Raw genomic sequence first — 20,577 nt, forward strand, 5'->3', positions numbered from 1 at the left:
TACTACACTTATCTATACCAGCTGCTCTTCACTTGGTCTGCAAACACTTCTGGTGACTTAAAAGAGAAAAGTGGGTAGTAGTTTTTAAACAAATTATGTATTTGTTAGGCTGCATCTTTTCTCCCAGAAGGAAATGCATGCTCAAAAACTTAGCTAATGTCTTTCCTTATTCCTATGTTGGTCTGATAGAATATATTTAGGTTTGGCAGATGTTTAAGCATTTATGTTGTTTATAGATTCATAGTAGGGTCAGAAGGGACCTTGTAGATCATCAAGTCTGATCCCCTGCCCTGGGCAGGAGAGAAAACCGGGCTCAAATGACCCCAGCCAGGTAGACATCTAGCCTCCTCTTACGGGTAGACATCTACCCCCCTCTTAAAGCCCCCCAGGGTACCAGCCAGCACCACTTCCCATGGAAGCTGGTTCCAGATTCTAGCCACCCTGACAGTGAAGTAGTGCCTTCAGATGTCTAGTCTAAACCTACTCTCTAACAATTTGTGGCCATTACTCCTTGTTACCACAGGGGGCGCTAGGGGGAACAGGGTCTCTCCCAAACCCTGCTGGTACCCCTGGTGAGTTTAAAGACGGCCACCAGGTCCCCCCTCAGCCTTCTATTGCGAAGGCTGAACAGGTTCAGGTCCCGTAGCCTCGCTTCGTAGGGTCTGCCCTGCTGTCCCCAGATCATGCGGGTGGCCCCCCTCTGGACCCTCTCAATGCTGTCCACATCCCTCCTGAAGTGCAGCGCCCAGAACTAGATGCAGTATTCCAACTGCAGCCTGACCAGTGTCGCGTAGAGGGGGAGGATCACCTCCTTGGACCTGCCTGAGATGCATCTGTGGATGCACGACAAGGTACAGTTAGTCCTACTGACCGTGACCTCGTATTGTTGGCCCATGTTCATCTTGGTGTCAATAATGACTCCAAGATCTCTTTCTGCCACCGTGTTCTTGAGGAGGGAGTTTCCCAGCTTAAGCGTGCTGCTGGTTCCCACTGCCCAAGTGCAGCACCCTGCACTTGTCAGTAGACCCATCCTATTTTCATTAGCCCACCCCTGTAACCTGTCCTGGTCCTGCTGTAATCTGTCCTTCCCTACTAGCGTGCCCACCTCACCCCAAATCTTGGTATCATCAGCAAATTTAAATAGGCTGCTTTTTACCCCATCATCCAAGTCACTAATAAAAAAATTGAACAGTGCAGGCCCAAGGACCGAGCCCTGGGGGACTCCACTGCCCACTTCCTTCCAGGTCGAAAAAGACCTGTCCACCACTACCCTCCGAGTATGACCCTTCAGCCAATTTGCAATCCATCTGACTGTGTAGGCATCAATGCCACAGTCACCTAGTTTAAGCATTTATGTTGATGTTATGTTGAAGCATTCAATGTTTAAGCATTTATGTTGATTCTTATCCATTTCAATATTCAGGATTGTGCAAAAATAGAGCTGTGGGGCACAATTTAGTAATGAGAATATACTGTTAAAAGCTTTATAAAACTACATCAAAATATAAAAGGTAAATAACTAAGTCAATAAACCATACTTGCTTTAAATCATTCAGCTCATTCATCAGGAAAGGGCAGGGACCAGAAGAGGGCAGCACACTCCGAGAGCACTGGGAACATGGGGAGAGGTAGCAACTGCCCGCAGTCCCTTGTGCTTTGCCGGGCTGGCCTAGGCAGGACCCAGTTTACAGTCACATGGGACAACCAGACTGTGTGAACTTACACCAGAGGCAGGCAATTATTTTGGGTGGAGGGCTGCTTACTGAGTTTTGGCAAGCCATCAAGGGCCACATGACAGGCAGCCAGGGGCAGATAAATATGAATTTCCTACATTTTTTAGGGGCCCCACGGGCTGGATAGAATGCCTTGGCAGGCTGCATCCGGCCCACGGGCTGCATTTTGCCCACCCCAGACTTACACAGTACTTAGCTATTCTCTGCTGGGACAAGATCTTTGAATAAGTCTTCAAATTTCTGAGACAGTGATGAGATCTACGAGGCAAGAAAACACTCCAGAGGGTACACAGCTGTATTTGAGACTTTCTTGCTAGACCAAAATTTTAGTACCACAAGGTCCACTCCACTAAGGCTAAAATAGCTTCCATGTTTGTAGGAAGTTGGAACGTAGTCATGATGGTCTAGGAAGTGTCTGAGGCAAGGGTTCCAGTGATCTTTTATTGTACCAACTGTAGAGTTAAGACTGAGGATGCCTAAAAGCTAGTCCAACAGCTTTCCCCACTATACAGTTGTTGCAGTAAAAGATCAAAGAAATCCTTACCTCTCTTCTGTTAGGACAGAAAAAAAATGGTGCTGTCACTTAAACATAAAACTTGCACCATGCTCAAGCCTGTCCAAGACTAAGGAATCAAGGTGGACACTAACTTCATGGCACTGTTGCTGGTGGTTAGGATCTCTCAAACAAGTTTTGTAACAGCAGTCCTTGGTAGTGGGAAGGGAGGGAGGGAGAAGGTTGATTCTGTTGTAAGCGAAGGTTGCTCATGTATTGCAGTCAGTCACTCATCCAATCTTCTTTCCAACTTTTCTAAGGCCTTTGCTTGTATTTCTAGCTGCAGAAAACAAAATTAGGGGAGATAGGCCTTTGATCCATGTGAAGCCTCACATGGATATTTATACCACTGAAAGGATCACTTCTCCTTGAATCAGGATCATCTCCAGACAGGTCCAGCTTAACTTGGCTCTGCAATATTTCAGTAAGTGGGCTTTGTGTAAAGCATTTCAGCACAAAATTCTTGACACATCTGTGTGTACTTGGATGCAAAGGGAAATAACATTAATGCTGTGAAATTCTTATCGAGATGGAAAAATTAATTTAGAGACCCATAAAAGAAATCTTACTTTTATGTGTCAAGTAATTTCTTCCTGAAAGCTAATCAAAAATAGGGGCTTCCAATACTGGGGGAGTCTAAGCTTCATTTTTTACTGGAAATTTGAGTGTGTAAAATATCTGAACCAATACTGTATACACGAGTCAGGAGCCTTGGCAAGATAGGTAATTTTTAACCCAAGAAATAATAAAAAGATAAAAAGATGCATGAAGAACAGGTTTCTCCTTATTTTGGTTTAAATGGATAAGTTTGGTTTTTAAATCACAGTGTTAGCTAAAGCAGTGAAAAAGCTCTTCCAGCTTAGCCCTCTTTCATTGAGGGAGACTAAATGAAATGCCCCCAGTGGAAGAAGGCTGCTTCTGTGGTTTACCTCGCATCTATGAGTGCCCAGAACAGCACAGCTTCTGTTCTTTAGTTTTACATACTTACACAGCAGAATTGCAGAATCCCTCTGGAAATAAATTAGGGAGGGAAACTTAGTTGTTTAAATTAACCCATGTGACAAACCAGAGAGACTACTTCCAGCTTAGTCAAAAGAATTTATTAGAAAATGTTAAGCACTACATAAAACTAGTTTGAGAATATTAGTTCAGCAGACAGCACTCCAGCCTTATGCTACAAATATCACAGCATAGACCTGGGGCAGCCACTGTGTTCCTGAAGATACATATTTAGAATGAGATATTCAAGCAGCATGCACAGTGTAGCGCTGCAAGGATGTAGGAAAACCCCTTCTGCTTTGCATACAGTCTGCAAAATCTAGACAGTCATAATTCTTCTCAAGGCAATTTAGATCAAATTAATTTGTCCTTGAGGTATCAGCTGGATCCAGAATTTCCCACCACTTTGTACTTACTTTAGTGCATGTTGGGAAATCCCAGTACCCAGGGGTTAAATGCAAGCAGTTTCAATAAATAGAAATACAGCTTTAATACTAATCTTAACAAAAAAAGTCCACAAAGTTAAAGCACATGCTCTCTCATGCACTCATATTAAGGTAGACCTTGTTGATTTTCTGGAAAAATAGAGAAGGATAATCTATGTATTAAGGCAATACACTTTAAAGTTAACACACTTTTTAATCAGCTGCATATTTTCTGATAAATTCTTAAGTATTTCAGTGTAAAAAATAAAAAGTTTACTGATCACATTCTCACTTATCAGATATTCTTCATTAGAATTTGAAATACAGTGGAGCATCACTATAATCACTACCTCAATTACAATGTGATAGCAAGTGGCATCTTGTCTTCCAGACAGGAGCTGTGGAAACAAAAAAAAGAACAAATCCTCCCCATCTCGTATGTTGAAACAAGCATTACCACAAAATTCTCTTTTGCCCCCTCTCCACACTTTTCTTAAAAGGACATTCATATGGCTCCTGAAAGAGCACTGTAGCAAGGTTCAACTGTATAGAATAAAAAGATATAAAAGTCATCAACTTCCAAAAATTTGTCAGAGCAGGAAAATGCAATAAAAATAGGTACGCATGGCGTGATTAACCAGGATAGGTATAGCAATTTGCTACAAAATATTTCAAAAAGTGCTAACCAGTTGTAGTTTAAAATAGTTCAAGAGCCCATACAAATCACTAGCAGAGTAAACCTGGATCAGTTTGAAACATCTAAAACATGGCTTGACTGTAGAAAAACTTGTATCAGTCTCTAATTTACACATTTTGATTTAGGCACAAAAATAAATATAGCCAGTCAAAATGCTTCATTACATCTGCAGAAAGTTGCAATTAAAAGCAAGTGATCAACTGTTGCAACAGCATCTTATAGTTATATATCCCTTTATATCCTCTGCCTCAGGGTCCTGCGAAAATGACTGGAAAGGACAAGGTAAGGAACTTCAAGATGCTTGTAACTTTGGGAAGCCAACGTCCACACAGCTCAGACTGTAGGACTTCTCTCAAAGCCATTAGAGACAGAGTCCACATAGCACATGCCCACTTTTTTGCCAGGAGTCTTCTGGCTGGAGCATCACAGGGTCTCGGGCTCTTGCACAGTGCTTTCACAGTATTCAAGCACTGTGGGATGCATGCCACTTTTAGTAGTGCTGTTCTTCCAAAACAGAAGGAAACAAACTGCCCACTGACACTCCTGATACAAGTTAAAAGACTTCCAAGAAACTTTTTCCATGAGAACTAGAAACCACACTGTTCTAACAAGCCAACCAACTCCATAAACAGGTTTGAATCAATTATTTCAGAGCAGTTAATTGTTCCAATACCAGCCTTTAGAATGACTGAACAGTCTGGACCTAACTCTTTACTGGAAAGTGCTTTTGGGAAGTTTGAAAGCTACGACTAAGCTTTTTACTAAGCACTAAGTGACACATTACCTAGGATTATCTTTGTGCAACTTTAGTGACATGAGCTTGGTGGCCTATGCTGTAGTCCCTAGCAAACTAATAAAATATCTTACACAGCTAAAATTGGCACAACTGGCAACCTCTGGTCAACAGAGACCCTAGTAAAGATTTCCCCCTTTTACTATATTTGAAGAATTATAGAAAAATAAAAACAGAACTGCAGTACTTATTTTTCCTGAATATCTAGCTCTAAAGCATAATCATTTCTTAGGTCATTTACCAGAGCTGTGCACAGTGGTTGCCTGAACCATACCGTTTGTGACTAGAGGCCTTGAGTTCTTTTCCACAAGTTACTTGAATTCAGCCCACTATCTCAAAACAAAAATTGAAAAAAGTCACAAAACAAAACCAAGCAGCATAATCTTTATTTGGTGTTAACAACAGCGCCCATGATTCTGGGCACCAAATCTTACTGACGGATGGTGAATTTATTCTCTTTTCATCTAAACAGTTCTTCTGTTCAGACACAGCCATGTGCTTTTTATATACACATTGTGACCCCTGCATTCAGTCTCTCCAGTTAACACTAGAAATATTTGTCAAGGCAATACATTATTTTATCTTTACTATATAATTAGGGAGAAATCAAAGAAAAATCTTACTTTAATATCTTTAATCTGACTGATTACATGTACTGTACATACCTGTTCCAAAAACCAATGTACTTAGACAAGATTTCTAATTTTATGCACTCCATTATTCAAGTGAAATTGCTGTACATCTAGTATCCACACAATCATACATTCCTAATAAAAATGCATTCTCCTTTATACCTTTTACTTTCTTTTAGGCATCTATTTTGAAAAGGGATAAAGAAGTTGCAGCTTAAATCTATATTTATTTAGAACAAAACATTATATACTACATTGAAAAATAATTTTATCAAAACCAGATTCCAATCATAGTCATGAACAATTTTCAGTTAATGGTTCTTGTTGAAATTGCACTTTGCAGCTAGAGCATGTTTTCAGGTTTTTCGTTTTCCTCTTATTTTCTTTCCGCAGAGAATGCTTCCTCTGGATTTTTCTTCCGTGAATGTTTGTATTTGTCTACGTACGCTTTCACCAGATTTGCTACTTTTGTCGAGTTGACTTCTCCACTCTTGCTGTGACAAACCTGTGACAGGTTTAAAACAAACCAACAAGAAGTTCATTAAAAAATTAAGATGATAAAATGCCTTTTTTGGCCAAGACTGGCAGATTCCGCAGAAGAAGGCTGTCTTATGAAGCCAAGAGGAAGCATCATCTACCTCTTCACTGTTATTGCTTTTTTTTTTTTTTTTTTTTTTTAACTAAGGAGGTGCTGAGCACTGGCTCTGTTACACCCTATGTCAGGATTACCTGTGGAGTAAATATATTGTGAAATTGTTTATTAAAATGTCATTCTTGAATATAACTTACTTTATCTACTGCCTTCCGCACAATCTCTTTATATTCCTCCTTGCTAATATCTTTATTCTGGTAGAAAGGTTTAATTGCCAGTTTGACCTCTTGCGCTGCTTTTTCCTGAATTAACAATTTCTGACAAAAAAACAAAATCATATTATTTTATAATCTTGTAGAAACACCCTTCACACAGAATTACTTAAAATTAGTTCTAACCATCAAAACAGTTTAAACTCTGCAAACAGAAGTTACTCAAATGTAAGGCATCAAAACCAGAGCCACGTTCCAGTCCTTGGAATATAGCACCTCCATGGATTGCAATGAAAATAGTGGCTGAATCAGAGCAGAATGCAGATCCACTATTGATCAAAATATTTTAACACACTTCCAGTTGTACAGTTCTAAGAGTCTCACTAGTTCATTAGATTCAAAGTTAAAGTTTCTTGTACTCATACAGTGTCCACAGGGTGACTGCACTGAAAATCCTACACACACAGGAGACTGCTCTCTAACTTTCAATGCTGTACAATTTTATTAATTGCTCAACTTTGCACTTGCCTGGTCTTTCTTCGAGCTGTCTGCGCTGGCTTCCACGGTTATGCTTCCTTTGCTTTCTCCCACTTTTACAGCAGCATTAGAATTTTTTATGTGACTTGATGAAGTTGCATTACCAGAAGCTGGTCCCTGAACTGTCTCCACATTTCCCAGGGCTGCTGTTGGAGCAGGCAACACTGGTACAGTCATGTTATTACTGACATGAAGTGCATTAGGCATACCCTGTTTTAAGAAGTAGCCAGCAGTTAATGCATTATTTTTCAAAGAGGCAAAAACTATTTTTCCAGCACTCTAAGCAACTGCAGAAAAATACTACATGAGCTTCAGTTTCTTAGCTAACTTCTACACTGACTATTGCTACTGCACCTAAGACTTTCATAAGATTAGCACACAAGAAAAAGAAAAGCAGTCAAAAACTGGAAAGAAAAACCTCCCCACACATCTGTTGTCAGACTGTCATTTTCAAAGGACAAAGACAAGTTGCAGAAATATGGCTAGAGCAGGAGCCCACAAGACCTGTTTGAGTGATCATTTTGTAGACGTGACCTGGTCAAAGTACAGAAAGCAATCATGTCCAGCTAAACCAGCAGGGAGAAAAAAAAATTAAAACAGCAAAAGGCTTGAAAGGAGGCATTATACAAGGCAGCCTTCAACTAGATAAGCTAAATATTATTACAGCTTTTGTTTTAAAATGTTACCAGTAGTGACTGATGTAACAAAGTCTCTTAGATGTGGTTTTGCTATAGATGCATAGATAAGTGTTAATCTTAAATTTGGTTATAAAACTAAAGCAGCCTTGTTAGGGAAGATCATAAAGCAAAGGGAAAGGAAAACAGGATAGTGGCAAACAGCATTCCAGGATGGCAAAAGTAGTAAGGAATCCTCCCTTCCAAAACTGTTTGTTTTACAAGGATGTAAATCCCATCTTCCAAGTCCACAGAACAGTGATTGTCAACCAAGGTGCTGTGGCACCCTCTGACTGATGCACAAGAACATCCTGACCTACTGTGGCCTGAGTTCTGTGCAACAAAAGAATTGCTCTTATTTTTCCTGTAGTCAAAAATAATGAGCGAGAGCTAAGAGCTGGTGTTTTCCAAGGGGTGCCTTGAGTCTGGTGAGGATTAGAATCATTGCTGCAGAGAAACCTGTTCAGTCTGGTTCCCAAAATCTCAAGAAGTTTACATAAATCAAAGAGTTTTTAAAGTAAGACATAAATAAATACAGCAGATGAGGGAAAATGGAAGAACTCTGCAAATTCAATAAGTCCTGCTGCTACTCTGCATATCCAGTTCTCCCCCCAGAAGTATAGGTAAAAGCAGGTAATAGTGCATGGTCCCAGGTAGCCAGGCTGACACTGGGGTACGTGTCTGTTCTTGAGCTTTGGGGTATAAGCAAACAATCAAGATACAGACTTGTCTGTTGCCTCTTATCAGTAGCCAACACAGCAAACACCTGTAATCCAGGTAACAGTTCTTACCATATTGTGTCATTAATACTGCTACTGGCTCTTATGGACTTTCAAATGGAAAGGAATTCCTAAGGAATGTTCTGTAACTTCATACAATGATCAAACCTAAGGAGAGCAAGTTCTTTCAAAACCTGAGTCTTGTCAAATGCATGAGGTAAATAGGTCCCAGGTCATTCACCCCTCTAAATATCTCCACGAACGTCTTGAAATACACGCACAGAAAAGCTTGCAAAGAGCACTGAGGTATTGCAATAATGCCCACACTCTATTTTAGAAGACTTGTTCCACTGTTTTATATTAGCTGGAGCTATGGGATTCCCACAGCATGCAACTCAGGACTCTGGGAGCAGCAGGGGCCCAACCCTGAGACTCAACAGCCCCAACAATGTTTGGAAAGGCCAGTGAAATACATTAGCTGTGGCAGGACTCCTGATCCTGTTCCAAAGATGACATCTGTTTATAGCCTGAATGTCCTTAACACAGAGATCAGAATGCAGCGCAAAGCATCTTTTAATCTCCTCTCATGAGAATCAAAGAGATGCAGGGCTGGAAAGGACCTTAGAAGCTAATCCAGTGCAACCACCTCCTCAAGGCAGGATCATCCTCATCTAAACTATCCTAATGCAAGTGTTGGTCTAACCTGTTCTTAAAACTACACAAACAGCCCTGCTGCACAACTATCAGGCACACTGCCCCAAAACACCAAGAACTCCCAAGCCTGCCACAGGTAAAGAAGGGAGAAAAAGGTGCAATGGCACACTGTTGCAAGTGGTAATTAAAATACACCTGAGAGATCCAAGGAAGAGATTGCTACGGAGGAAGACAAAAATCCACAGTCCGTACCACTCTGACTATGGGTAAAATTTCTTCCTGATCCCAAATGGTCTGAGCAGAAGAGCAAGACCCTCTGAGCAGGAACCGCTGGGTTTTAGTCCCAACAGGAACACCAGCTCACTGCAGTCAAAAATCCCAGTCTTGGATGCAGCAACACCCAATGCTTCTGAGAAAGGTGAAAAAAACCTAACAGGATGGGGGGAAAAATTCCCAGCCCCACATGGCAACAAGCAAAGCACAAAAGCATATGAAAACCCAAACACCCTCCATTCTGCTCTGCAAGCTGGTGATTGCAAACCCAGCTCCACACACCACACACCCTAACTAGAGAGCCAGAGATCCTCTTTCTGTCATCCTATCCACTCCGTGAACTATCCCAGGTCTCTTATTTTTCTTTTGTATCTAATCGTGTCGCTCTGATTAATTCTGCTTCTGTTGAACACAAGCCTTTCCAATTTCTACCTGCTCCGGGCTGCGCAGGTCTCCTGATCCATGCCCGGTGGAGTGGATGCATGTGCTCCTGTCTATTTCACTGCTCTAACAGCAAAGAAGTCTGTGCTGGTATCCAATCTAAACCTACTCTAAAAGCAATTTCAAGTCACTGCTCCGTGTCCTATGCTGCAGCAACAGAGAAACTGTTCTCTCCTTTATGGCAGCTCTTCAGATAATCTGAATACTACTATCATGTCCCCTCTTAATTGCCTTTTCTGCAAGCTCAACATGCCTATTTCTTTCAAACTCTCTTCATATGATTTGCCTTCCAAGCCCTTCACTGTTTTTGTTGCCTGCCTTTCTTTGGACCCCTGATGTCTCCACTGAGAAGCATAAAATTCTACACTGGGCAAGCAACTGCACGCTTCTGCTCTTAAGAACCTTGGCAATAAAGGGGCAAATCTAACATAAAGATCCTCCCAGAAGATCCTTTAATCAAGTTTCTCAGTCAGCTTCTAACAGACTCCAGCTCCTGTAAAGATACCACTGTGTGATGGTGGACGAGGGTCAAATAAATCTGTTGTTCTAATTCTACACCCATTCTTTAGAGCCACAGACTTGGTGTTTACAAGCCAAATTACCACTTCACCGGGCAATTCAGTTAGGAAACAGATTACAGCACAAATTCAGCTCCCACATTTCTGAGATTAAACTGAAATTCTAACTGTAATAGTTTTAGGTCTATCAGAATCTGCCTACTACCAGTTAAAATAGGACTCCATCATTTTGGCCCATGGGGGACATGAAATCTTTCACGCTAACTGAAACCCACAGTACTCCTTTGATTTGTTTTTATAATGGCAAATTTGCCAACACAAGTGGAAAGTGAGTACCATCTAAAACTTGGGCTTCCAAGATGTTGAATGTGAGCTTCATGTTCAATCAAGTCACTTCATCTTTTTAGGAGGCAGTAAATGAGGTAAGGTTTGGGAAGCACTGCTTTAAAACCTGGATTGCAAAGGGAAGTATGTCAAAGTAGCTTAGGGGGACAGACTATAGCAGAGGATCAATACAGAACAAAGTGAACCCCAGATTCACTTTACACACTGAATGAATGCTCCTCTATGCCCTGGTAAAGTGTCAGATCATAGTGGAAGCCACCCAGCTTTCTTCATGATTCCTGTTTTGACTCCTATAACTGAAGACTGCAGGAGAAGCTTACAGGCGAGGACTGACCCACCAGTCGAAATACTTCTTCAAAAAACCTTACAAGTTTCAAGTAGATGCTCTGACCTATTCCCAGCAAAACAAACTTGTAGTGACTGGATAAACAAAGAACTGAAGCTCCCAAGACAAGGGGCAAAATAGTATGACATAAGCAAAAGAATGAAAGAAAATAAGAAAGAATATTAAATAATGGAAAAAGTTGAGAGAAGACTGAAAAACTCTACCCTACCCCCCTTCTCCTCCCACAAAAAATCTTATAGTGGACAAATTATGAGAAAACAGCAACACCCCATTCTTGATTGGTGTATCAGCATGTTACTGTAATAAAAATAAACGTTACCAAATTATATACTAAAAGCTCAGTTTTAAATTAGGCTTCATTTCTCCATAAATACTTCAATAAGAACATTTGGGGGGTAGGAGGATAAGGAGGAACTGTTCACACAGATAGCACTTAAATAAAGCAAGATGCTTTTGTTTCTTATAATTCACGGCTTAGCTGTCTTATGACTGCATTGTTTAGATCCCTGTTTCTGAAAAAAACACACCTGCAATTGTTTTCCATCTTGCTGCGAAGTAATATAGTTGACTTGCTGGGATGGTGGAGGAGGAGGTGGAGGTGGTGGTAATCCCTGAGTTACACTGGTCAGAGGAGCTACCTGTATGAGAGGCACTCCTGCATGGAGATGCAATGGTATTGGAGGACGAATATTAAATGGATTGTGTTGGATATTCATCATAGGTGGAGGAACACTGACTGGATACGGGAAGATATTCATAGGCTGGTGTTGTGCATTCACTTGTGGCATTACATTCATTTGTTGCTGCATCATATTTATTGGTAGCTGAGAACCTTCCCCTTGTTGGTTTGTTTGGTCTTTGAGGTTTGGATCTATCAAACAAGAGAACACAGTATTTAAAATAAAAAATCCGTGTTTCTACAGAGCTCAAACATATAAACACACTAACACCAAGATCCTACACCACCTCGGAAAGTACATCTAGGTGCCACTTAGGTGGCTTTTAGGCATTTAAGTCACAACCATGGACCCATGCACCAGCCACAAAATCGCCAAGGTATCTAGGTTCCTTATACACCTGTATTTTGACTTAGAAAGATCTCTATAGTTGTAAACAGATGGCCCATTTCTCCCAGGAGGAAAGTGTTTGTCCTGGGATCCTACAGACAGTCACACCCATTGTCTAACTTCAAGTACCTGTGAAAATGTATTAAAAATTTTTTTCCAAGCACTGTGTGGATCTAAGTTTACTGCAGCTGATTTAAATCAACTGCAAATCATTCTAGAGACAAGCCTATCAGTACATGTGCTCTCCCTTGCCACCTACTGGCAGAAGAATAATGCAGCTTGGAAGGGCTACGCATGTAAAGGGCTGTGACACTCCTGCTTTGATCCAAATCAAAACCCACGACAACCAGAATCACCACAAATGAGATGACTGCTTACAGCTCAGGCAACTGGTCTCTAATAGTGTTCACACTCAGAAGCAATCTATGACACCACCTAGGCACCTACCTCCCAGTTTGCTCTTGCTATTTGAAAAAGTGCAAGTCTGCAGAAGTCCCCAAATCTTACCAGAAAAAACACAATGTAACTGTTTGGCAGCACAGGCAGAATAATGCATAAATGGCCATGGGAGCAGGAAACTGGAGCCAGAACCCAAGGCTCTCCTCTCCCCCTCTGTGAACCAGAGCCAGGCCCCCTCTTGATTTTCCCCTGTCCCATAAATCTTTCACACTTGGCTGCCTAGAAGTAGAGGGTGGTGGGCTCAACCCCTTTTAGGCTGTACAGGGCCTGGAACCCAGAAAGAACACTTTCTAAGTGAATGCCTTAAGTTAGGCTGTTGGGCAAAAGAAGGTCACCACCTCCCTTTTACTTCACAAGTGATGCTCCAATAATATAGCTCAGTATGCTGTTGAGCTTTTTCACAAGAGCACACTTGGCTCATATTCAGCTTATGAAAACATAGTTGACTGGTAACTGCAACACAACTCTTATGCCTAAATGTTCTTACAATGATACAATGAGCTAAATCTCTGTTAATTTAACCCAAATGAAACAAGTGTTCTACTGAATATTCTCTATAGCATGAATATCACTGCCAACATTTTTAGAGGAAAACATGAGTGTTAAACCTTTTAAACTTTTTGTGCCATCAGGTCAACTAATTACCAATTCTTAAACCTAATGCATGCATTTTCAAAGGAAATGTAAGATCTCTCTGAAGAAATAACCTTAATTTAAAAAAAGGAAAGAGAAATTGAATGAAACTACTTCTTGTCTACTCACTCTTTACCCGTTTACAAGTGCATCAGTTAAAGAAGCAAAAGAATATATATTTTAAAGGGTATATTTGGTTGCATTGTAATCCCAAGGACTAGAAATTTAATTCTTAATTTACTGAATGGTCAGACAGAAGCATTTTTTGGTATAGAGGCAGGGTCAAAATTAACAAGGATATTTCCCAATCGTCTGTTATGACATCCTTATGAGTAACATTTTATGGACAAAACAGTAAAAAATAGTCAAAAACTTTGTAGGGTTTAAAAAGAAGTTTATGAAAATATTCCCTATTTAAATCCCTAGATTTAAAAAAAAAAAAAAAAATACCTTGCTCAGAAGTCTCTTCTTCCTGCCTCATCCATCCAGACTGTGGACTGGAAGAATTTCGTCCTCTTCTTGAATAATAGTTCTGCACATCTGCAGGTAAAGTCTTCCTTACAGCCCAACTAGATGCAGATGTCCACCCAGATCTATCAGCAGGCGTATCAAAAGAAAAATCCTGTTCATTTTTATGCCTGTATGGTTGATGTTCTGGGAACCTGACAGTTTCATTCCCAGAGCCATTTGAATTTCCTGAGAGGGGTTTTCTATTTTGCCAATGATTTTCGTTTCGGTCTCCATACATGAAACCACCTCTGCCCCGGCCACCTCTGACTCGGCCACCTCTGCCACGATTTGAAATCCAACCTGAACCAAAATTTTTATTCCAAGAATATCCTGAATTATCACATCTGTTGTCTTCCCACTGTGGATCTTTAAAAGTCTCTCTCTCTCTGCTCCTAGTTTCAGGAACAGAATTTATTCTTTCCATTACCCAATCTGGATAATCATTACCATACTTGTCAGACAAACACTGGTCATCAGAATCTTTGTCTATATTGTCCTTTTCTTTTTTCATATTTTCATTCTGTTTCTCTTGTTCACCTCTTTTGTACCTATCAGTTCCCCTTGGACTTTTCCAGCTGTCATTGCTCCATTTCTCCTTCCACCGAGGTGAGTGACCACCTCTCTCATTCCTAGCATAGGAAGGACCCATATTTCTTGTTCGAGATGGGGATCTTGACCTGGATCGAGATCGGGATCTTGACCATCTCCTACTTCTTCTGTCTCTGTCACGTTCTCTTCTTTGGCCATCTCTGTCGTTATCTCTATCTTTGCTTTGAGACCTAGATTTCTGCCTTGGAGAGAAATCTTTAACTCTTGATCGAGAAGGAGATCTTCTGCTCTCCCTGACAGTCTCCCTTTTGGGAGATCGTGAAGGTGTTCTTCTGCCCTCCCTGTCAGTCTCCCTTTTGGGTGAACGAGACCACCTGCCCTCCCCGTCAGCTTCCTTCTTGGGTGAAGGAGACCGCCTGCCCTCCCTGTCAGTCTCCCTTTTGGGTGAACGAGACCACCTGCCCTCCCCGTCAGCTTCCTTCTTGGGTGAAGGAGACCGCCTGCCCTCCCTGTCAGTCTCCCTTTTGGGTGAACGAGACCACCTGCCCTCCCCGTCAGCTTCCTTCTTGGGTGAAGGAGACCGCCTGCCCTCCCTGTCAGTCTCCCTTTTGGGTGAACGAGACCACCTGCCCTCCCCGTCAGCTTCCTTCTTGGGTGAAGGAGACCGCCTGCCCTCCCTGTCAGTCTCCCTTTTGGGTGAACGAGACCACCTGCCCTCCCCGTCAGCTTCCTTCTTGGGTGAAGGAGACCGCCTGCCCTCCCTGTCAGTCTCCCTTTTGGGTGAACGAGACCACCTGCCCTCCCCGTCAGCTTCCTTCTTGGGTGAAGGAGACCGCCTGCCCTCCCTGTCAGTCTCCCTTTTGGGTGAACGAGACCACCTGCCCTCCCTGTCAGTCTCCTTCTTGGGTGAAGGAGACCGCCTGCCCTCCCTGTCCGTCTCCTTCTTGGGTGACCGAGTCCGCCTGCCCTCCCTGTCCGTCTCCTTCTTGGGTGACCGAGTCCGCCTGCCCTCCCTGTCCGTCTCCTTCTTGGGTGACTGAGACCGCCTGCCCTCCCTGTCCGTCTCCTTCTTGGGTGAGCGAGATCGCTCACCTTCTTTGATAGTCTCCCTTTTGGGTGATGGCGATTCAGATTTCCTGCCCCCCTTCTTTGAAGGAGACCAGGTTGTTGATGGAGAGTGAAATCTAGACCGTCTGGTTCGAGTCTTTTTATCTTTTTTAAATTCTGTTGGACACTCTGTTTCATGTAAACTACTTTCACCTTTTTTGTCAGAAAGTAATGTACAATTTTCAGTCTCTTGAGATAAGGAGTTTGTCTCCACTGGTTTTACACAATCAAGTGACGGTGACTGTTCGATATGAGATTCAGCCTGATCACTACAAAATGAATCACATTCCATTGGTATAATTTCATTGTTATCTTCATTAAAATGTGTATTAGATTGTTCAGTAATTATCTTGGATGATTCTGCAATTCTGACTTCTTTATTTACAGGCATGCTCTCTTCTTTAAAGGACTGGTCCAATTTGTTAACATCTTGAATAGTAGTTATTAAGACATCTGTTAAAGCATCTTGAACAGGTGAGTTTGGAACCATTGCACTTTTACCACTTGATTTTTTTTCTTTATCCTCACAACCATCCAAGTCTACAGAGTCAGTTGGCTCAGACAGTTTGTTTCTTGGGCTATCAAATGATTTATCATCATTTTCCACTGATTCTGGGTACTCCAACAGTTTCTCTCTGGGACTATCTAGTGACTGATATGCTTCTGTCAAAGTTTCTGTATTTTCCAATAATTCATCCTGGGGACTAAATGTTTGATCTATTTTTTTAAGTGTTACTGAATGTTCCAATAATTCATTTCTGGGACTATTCATTGTATTCACCATTTCAAACGTATTCTCACAAACATCCTCGTTCTCAAAATCTGCAACGTTTTCATCGCCACTTTTTATTTCAACTTTCTGACTCTCTTCTTGCAAAGCAGGAGGTTCTTGGGTACAAGAACCCAAGTCTGCATCTTCTAAAATATCCCGTTCTTGAGCATAATCTTTTGCAATTTCCTCATTTTCTACATGTTCACTACAGCTTTCCAAGCCATTAGCAGACTCTGTTTCTGCATTATTTTTGTGCAGAAGGCTTTCATTATCTGACTGGTGATCTTGATCCAACACTGGAGGCGCATCAGACTCGGCAGCTTCATCATCTTCCACTGAATCACTAGATGATTTTTCTGTGCGCATAGAACTTCTAAGTTTTTTTTTAACTACAGGTGCCTGCTGTTTAACTCCTCTTTTAGATTTTCGTTTTGGAAGTGGTTTTTCTTCTGGTGCTGCAGGAGAAACTTTCAGAGACGAGTCATCATCATCAGGGGCACTGCATCTAGAATTACTTGATCTTGGTGAGCTTCGAGATTGACTCATAGCCTCATTCTTGCTATTCCTTGCAGATCTTCTTCTTGGAGTAGTATTTGTAGGCTTCTTCCTAGTTCCTCTAGTGCCAGATGTGCCAGAAGCTTGCTTTTTCTCTTCTCCTCCTTGTGTATGTGCTACAGCATACCCTTTACCTGAGGATTCTAACATAAAAAATAAACATTAAAATCCAATATATTCGCCAGTTAAGCATAACATGACATTCTTACGTTTAAGGAAGAATAGATAGCCTTCTGTAGTTTTATCCTTGGTGCAAGAATCAACCATGGCTCAAATAGCTAAGTCTATCATTTTAGCCAATACATGTTTTTTCTTCAAAAGCACAGAATGGCAAAAAGTGCTAGGAATAAGGCATATTTGCAGATGCATAATGCAAAGTTCAAAACTACTGCAAGATACATATTTAAAAACTGCTATCAATGTATTACCTCAGGAAAAGTGTACCAACTGTATCACTCCTACCAAAATCTGATTTGGACAATGCAAACTTACCTTTCCACATTACACACAAGACCTTGAGTGCTCCATGATCAACTGAATTTAAACTCAGTTGTAAGCTCTGCGACTTGAAGCCACTCCAGTAACTGACTGTGGTGAAAGTAAGTAGTACAAGCAGCACAGGACCTCTCTTTCGATGGTTTGATATTGTGCTAATTTGTACAGCTCACAATTCAGTCATCAATGTGCCAAAGATTTTTGTACGGGTGTTATTAAAAAACCTGTCATAGTGAAGCTAGAGGTTTTTACAACTGGAAAGAGAACAGCTGGGACTTTTAGCATCTGGGAAAGCATATAATCTGGTACAGGATTATAAACCAGCAAATGAGCTGCTTTTGTTAAAATAACTGGCAATGCAGTAGTTAACAATACTGACATTTAAATTGGGTTACAGTTTCAAAGCTAACATCCCAAAGTAATTAAAGACACATCACAGTCATTAAAATCAGTGTTTCGGGCTGTATCCAGATTTAGAAAAAGAACATTAGTTTATATTTTAATTGAAACTTTAATGTTATATTTTCAATCATAGGGGCTAGAAGTCAATTCTCTTTTAAGAGATGGATTCTGCAGGAGGCTGCATTGTCACAGAATGACAGACTATATGGTACCATGCTTACAAAGTCACAATTCCAAGTCTTAATAGGAAGCTACTGAATTCTTATTCTTATATTTCCCATGATTTTACACTGAAACATTTCATCTTAATAGATTTCTGAATTCACCAAAAGGGGAATAAACAACATAAAAAGTGTTTAAGGGACCTAAAGCCTCATCTGCTACTCTGCTAATAGAATACATTGCCTACTAAGCAGTGGCATGTCATTTGAGGACAGGTTATAAAAGGTATGTTGCAAAATGGTTCATGATCTATGAATCTGAAAGGGCAGAAAGGGAACATTGTAATTATTTAGCCCAGGGGCCTACAAAATATGGCCTGTGGGTTAGATCCGGCTTGCCAGGTGATTTCATCTGACCCACGGATGGGTGCCCAACAATTAATTGTATCTGGCGTATGGCTGCCCCTGTGACTGAGCCCCACCTACTCCTGGCAGGGCAGCAGTTTGTGCTCCCACCCTTGCTCTCAGGAGGGCCCTAACCTTGGCCAGTGTGCGCAGCTGGGCAGGGCTGCTGCAGCTACCCAGGGAACTGGTTAGCTCCCTTGGCTCCTCCTCCTGTCCCTGCTACAGCACTCTAGGCAGCAGGCAGGGAAGCGGCAGAGGGCATGGGGTAAGATGCACCTGAGCAGGAGCGCAGGGCCAGTGACAGCTGGAGTGGGCTAGGGCTGGAGCAGGATGGAAGGAGTGCAGGGCCAGGGCTGGCGGGAACACGGAGCCTGGAGTGCAGGACTGGCAGATGCATGGGGCCAGAGCCAACTCCATCATGTGAGACTCCCCACAGCTTACATGCAGCTCCTGTGACTTAGCTGGGAGCCGTGTGCAATGGAGCCAGAGGTCTAGCTCCACTCCCTGCTGCAAAGTGCAGCTCCTGAAATTCAGACAGGAGCAGCAGGAGCCCCACATGATGGATCTAGTGGCCTGGCCCCACTCCCTTCCACCATGTGCAGCTTCCAGGATTCGGCCAGAGCCACATGCCACCAGGGGCCTCTGCCTGGTGCAGGCAATGAGTGCCTGCTACCTGCTGCTGTCGGTGGCAAGGACTGTGCACCATGGTGAGGGGGAAGGAAGGAGAGAAAGTGTATAGGGGCCCCCCCCCCCCAACATGCACACCCCACCATACCCACACACATGCACCCACTCCCCAACCACGCCCCACAAACAATATATAAGAGTAAGACTTGATTTTGAGCTATTATACAAATCACCTCTATATACACTACACAAACACAAATCAGGATGAAAATATTTTTTGAAACAATTAAACCATGTTGTAGTAGAGGTTTGATTTTTAGTACACGATTTGGGGTTTTTTTCCCAGTTCCAAGATGGCAACTCCGCTGCTTCCCCCACAAAAGGAGCACTTCTGGGACGGACTTCCAGTGGCAGCCGGGCAGGAATTAGAGATGGGACTTCTGGTCCCAAGATGGCAACCAAGGGGTGGGGCATCTGTCAAGGGGCAAGGCTACCCTTGTGGCCCTTGACAGTTCACCAAAACTCATTAAGCGGCCCTCCAGCCAAAATAATTGCCCACCCCTGTTTTAGCCTGATCCCACCCCCAGCATAAAGTAGGCCATAGGATTTTAAAACTGAACTAGAAGGTGTCTTCTATAAAAATATCCAATCTTGGTTTAAACACTGTGATGGAGAATCCAGTGCAACTGGTGTTGAGAAAAATAGAATTTCTATAAAAGATTCTGTACTTGAGAGGACAAAGAAAGAACTAAAGGGGGTTTGAAGGAATACCAGGTAAGTAGAGGAGTTTAAAATGGCATTACTCTGTGAGAACAGCACCTGCAATCCTATGGAGGTAATCTTATGTTGATCAACCAACTATGTAGTCTTGAACATCTAAAATTCAAAGCAAACTTAATCAGGTCTTTAAACCTGCTACAACTATAGTCAAATGACCTGAAAGGTAAAGCCAGAGATTTCAACCATTTACTGTACCATTCATGTTCATAGATCATGAACTTTAGCAACTGACCTTCTTTCAGAAAATATTTGCAAGGTATCTGAAAGAAAATCAGGATTAGGATTCATAAGGGAAATGAAAGGCAGAAATGACAATCCATGTTACACTTCTAAAATCCATCAATGAGGAGAAAACACTTTTACATATGAAATATTTCTTCCTACAATATAAACAGAAAAAAATTACAGAAGAGACTTAGTAATCTTTTTTTTTTTTTTTTTTTTTTAAATAAGTGTTCTAATTGCACCAAAAAGCACAGGCTGACTACCCAAACCAGAATGCAATACAGGGTATTTTGTCTCAGAATCAACACGGAAAACAGAGCTGAGGTAGGTAGTACAACCCCCTACCTATGACTGTGCAGTGGGCATTCAGGGATATACCCTATATAGAAGAGACAGGACAGAGAGGAAAGGTCAGGGGGGTTGCGCTCTATGTCAAAGAGCACCTCACATCATCAAGGATTAGCTTTGGGTTAGAGGAGGGTTGGGCAGAGGCACTATGGGTCAAGCTACAAGGGAGGCATGGCAAAAGGGACCTTAGGGTGGTGGGTGTCTACTACAGACCACCCAACCAGGGTCAAGAGCTGGACCAGGACTTCTCCAGTCAGCTTATGGAGGCGGTTAGGTCAAGGGATGTTATTGTCATGGGTGACCTAAACTACCCAGACATTTGCTGGGAGGAGCAGACAG

General features: G+C 42.0%; 1 protein-coding gene and 1 long non-coding RNA gene across 10 annotated transcripts in view; one reads left to right on the forward strand and one right to left on the reverse strand.

Annotated features, from left to right (window-relative positions):
* The window catches only part of LOC112550890, a 22,738-nt gene extending 16,374 nt beyond the window's left edge, over window positions 1–6,364 (forward strand). Inside the window, exons 5-7 of one of the 3 annotated variants that reach the window (XR_003094958.1) lie at window positions 2,567–2,710; window positions 4,660–4,689; window positions 6,226–6,361. This is a non-coding gene — a long non-coding RNA (uncharacterized LOC112550890). Of the gene's footprint in view, window positions 1–2,566; window positions 2,711–4,659; window positions 4,690–6,225 lie in introns of those variants that run through there. The other 2 variants (XR_003094956.1, XR_003094955.1) reach the window with 2 other exon arrangements.
* SCAF11 (SR-related CTD associated factor 11) overlaps window positions 3,345–20,577 on the reverse strand; it is a 76,115-nt gene continuing 58,882 nt past the window's right edge. For 5 of the 7 annotated variants that reach the window (XM_025208553.1, XM_025208556.1, XM_025208542.1 and 2 more), the window contains 5 exons: window positions 13,753–16,938; window positions 11,671–12,014; window positions 7,165–7,383; window positions 6,622–6,741; window positions 3,345–6,337 (listed from right to left, as the gene is read on the reverse strand). In XM_025208553.1, the coding sequence (XP_025064338.1) occupies window positions 6,209–6,337; window positions 6,622–6,741; window positions 7,165–7,383; window positions 11,671–12,014; window positions 13,753–16,938 (3,998 nt within the window). In that variant the 3' untranslated portion in view covers window positions 3,345–6,208. The remainder of the gene's footprint in view (window positions 6,338–6,621; window positions 6,742–7,164; window positions 7,384–11,670; window positions 12,015–13,752; window positions 16,939–20,577) is intronic. The other 2 variants (XM_006015934.3, XM_025208569.1) reach the window with 2 other exon arrangements.

This window comes from Alligator sinensis, unplaced genomic scaffold (genome assembly GCF_000455745.1).
Source record: "Alligator sinensis unplaced genomic scaffold, ASM45574v1 scaffold147_1, whole genome shotgun sequence".
Taxonomy (NCBI): domain Eukaryota; kingdom Metazoa; phylum Chordata; order Crocodylia; family Alligatoridae; genus Alligator; species Alligator sinensis.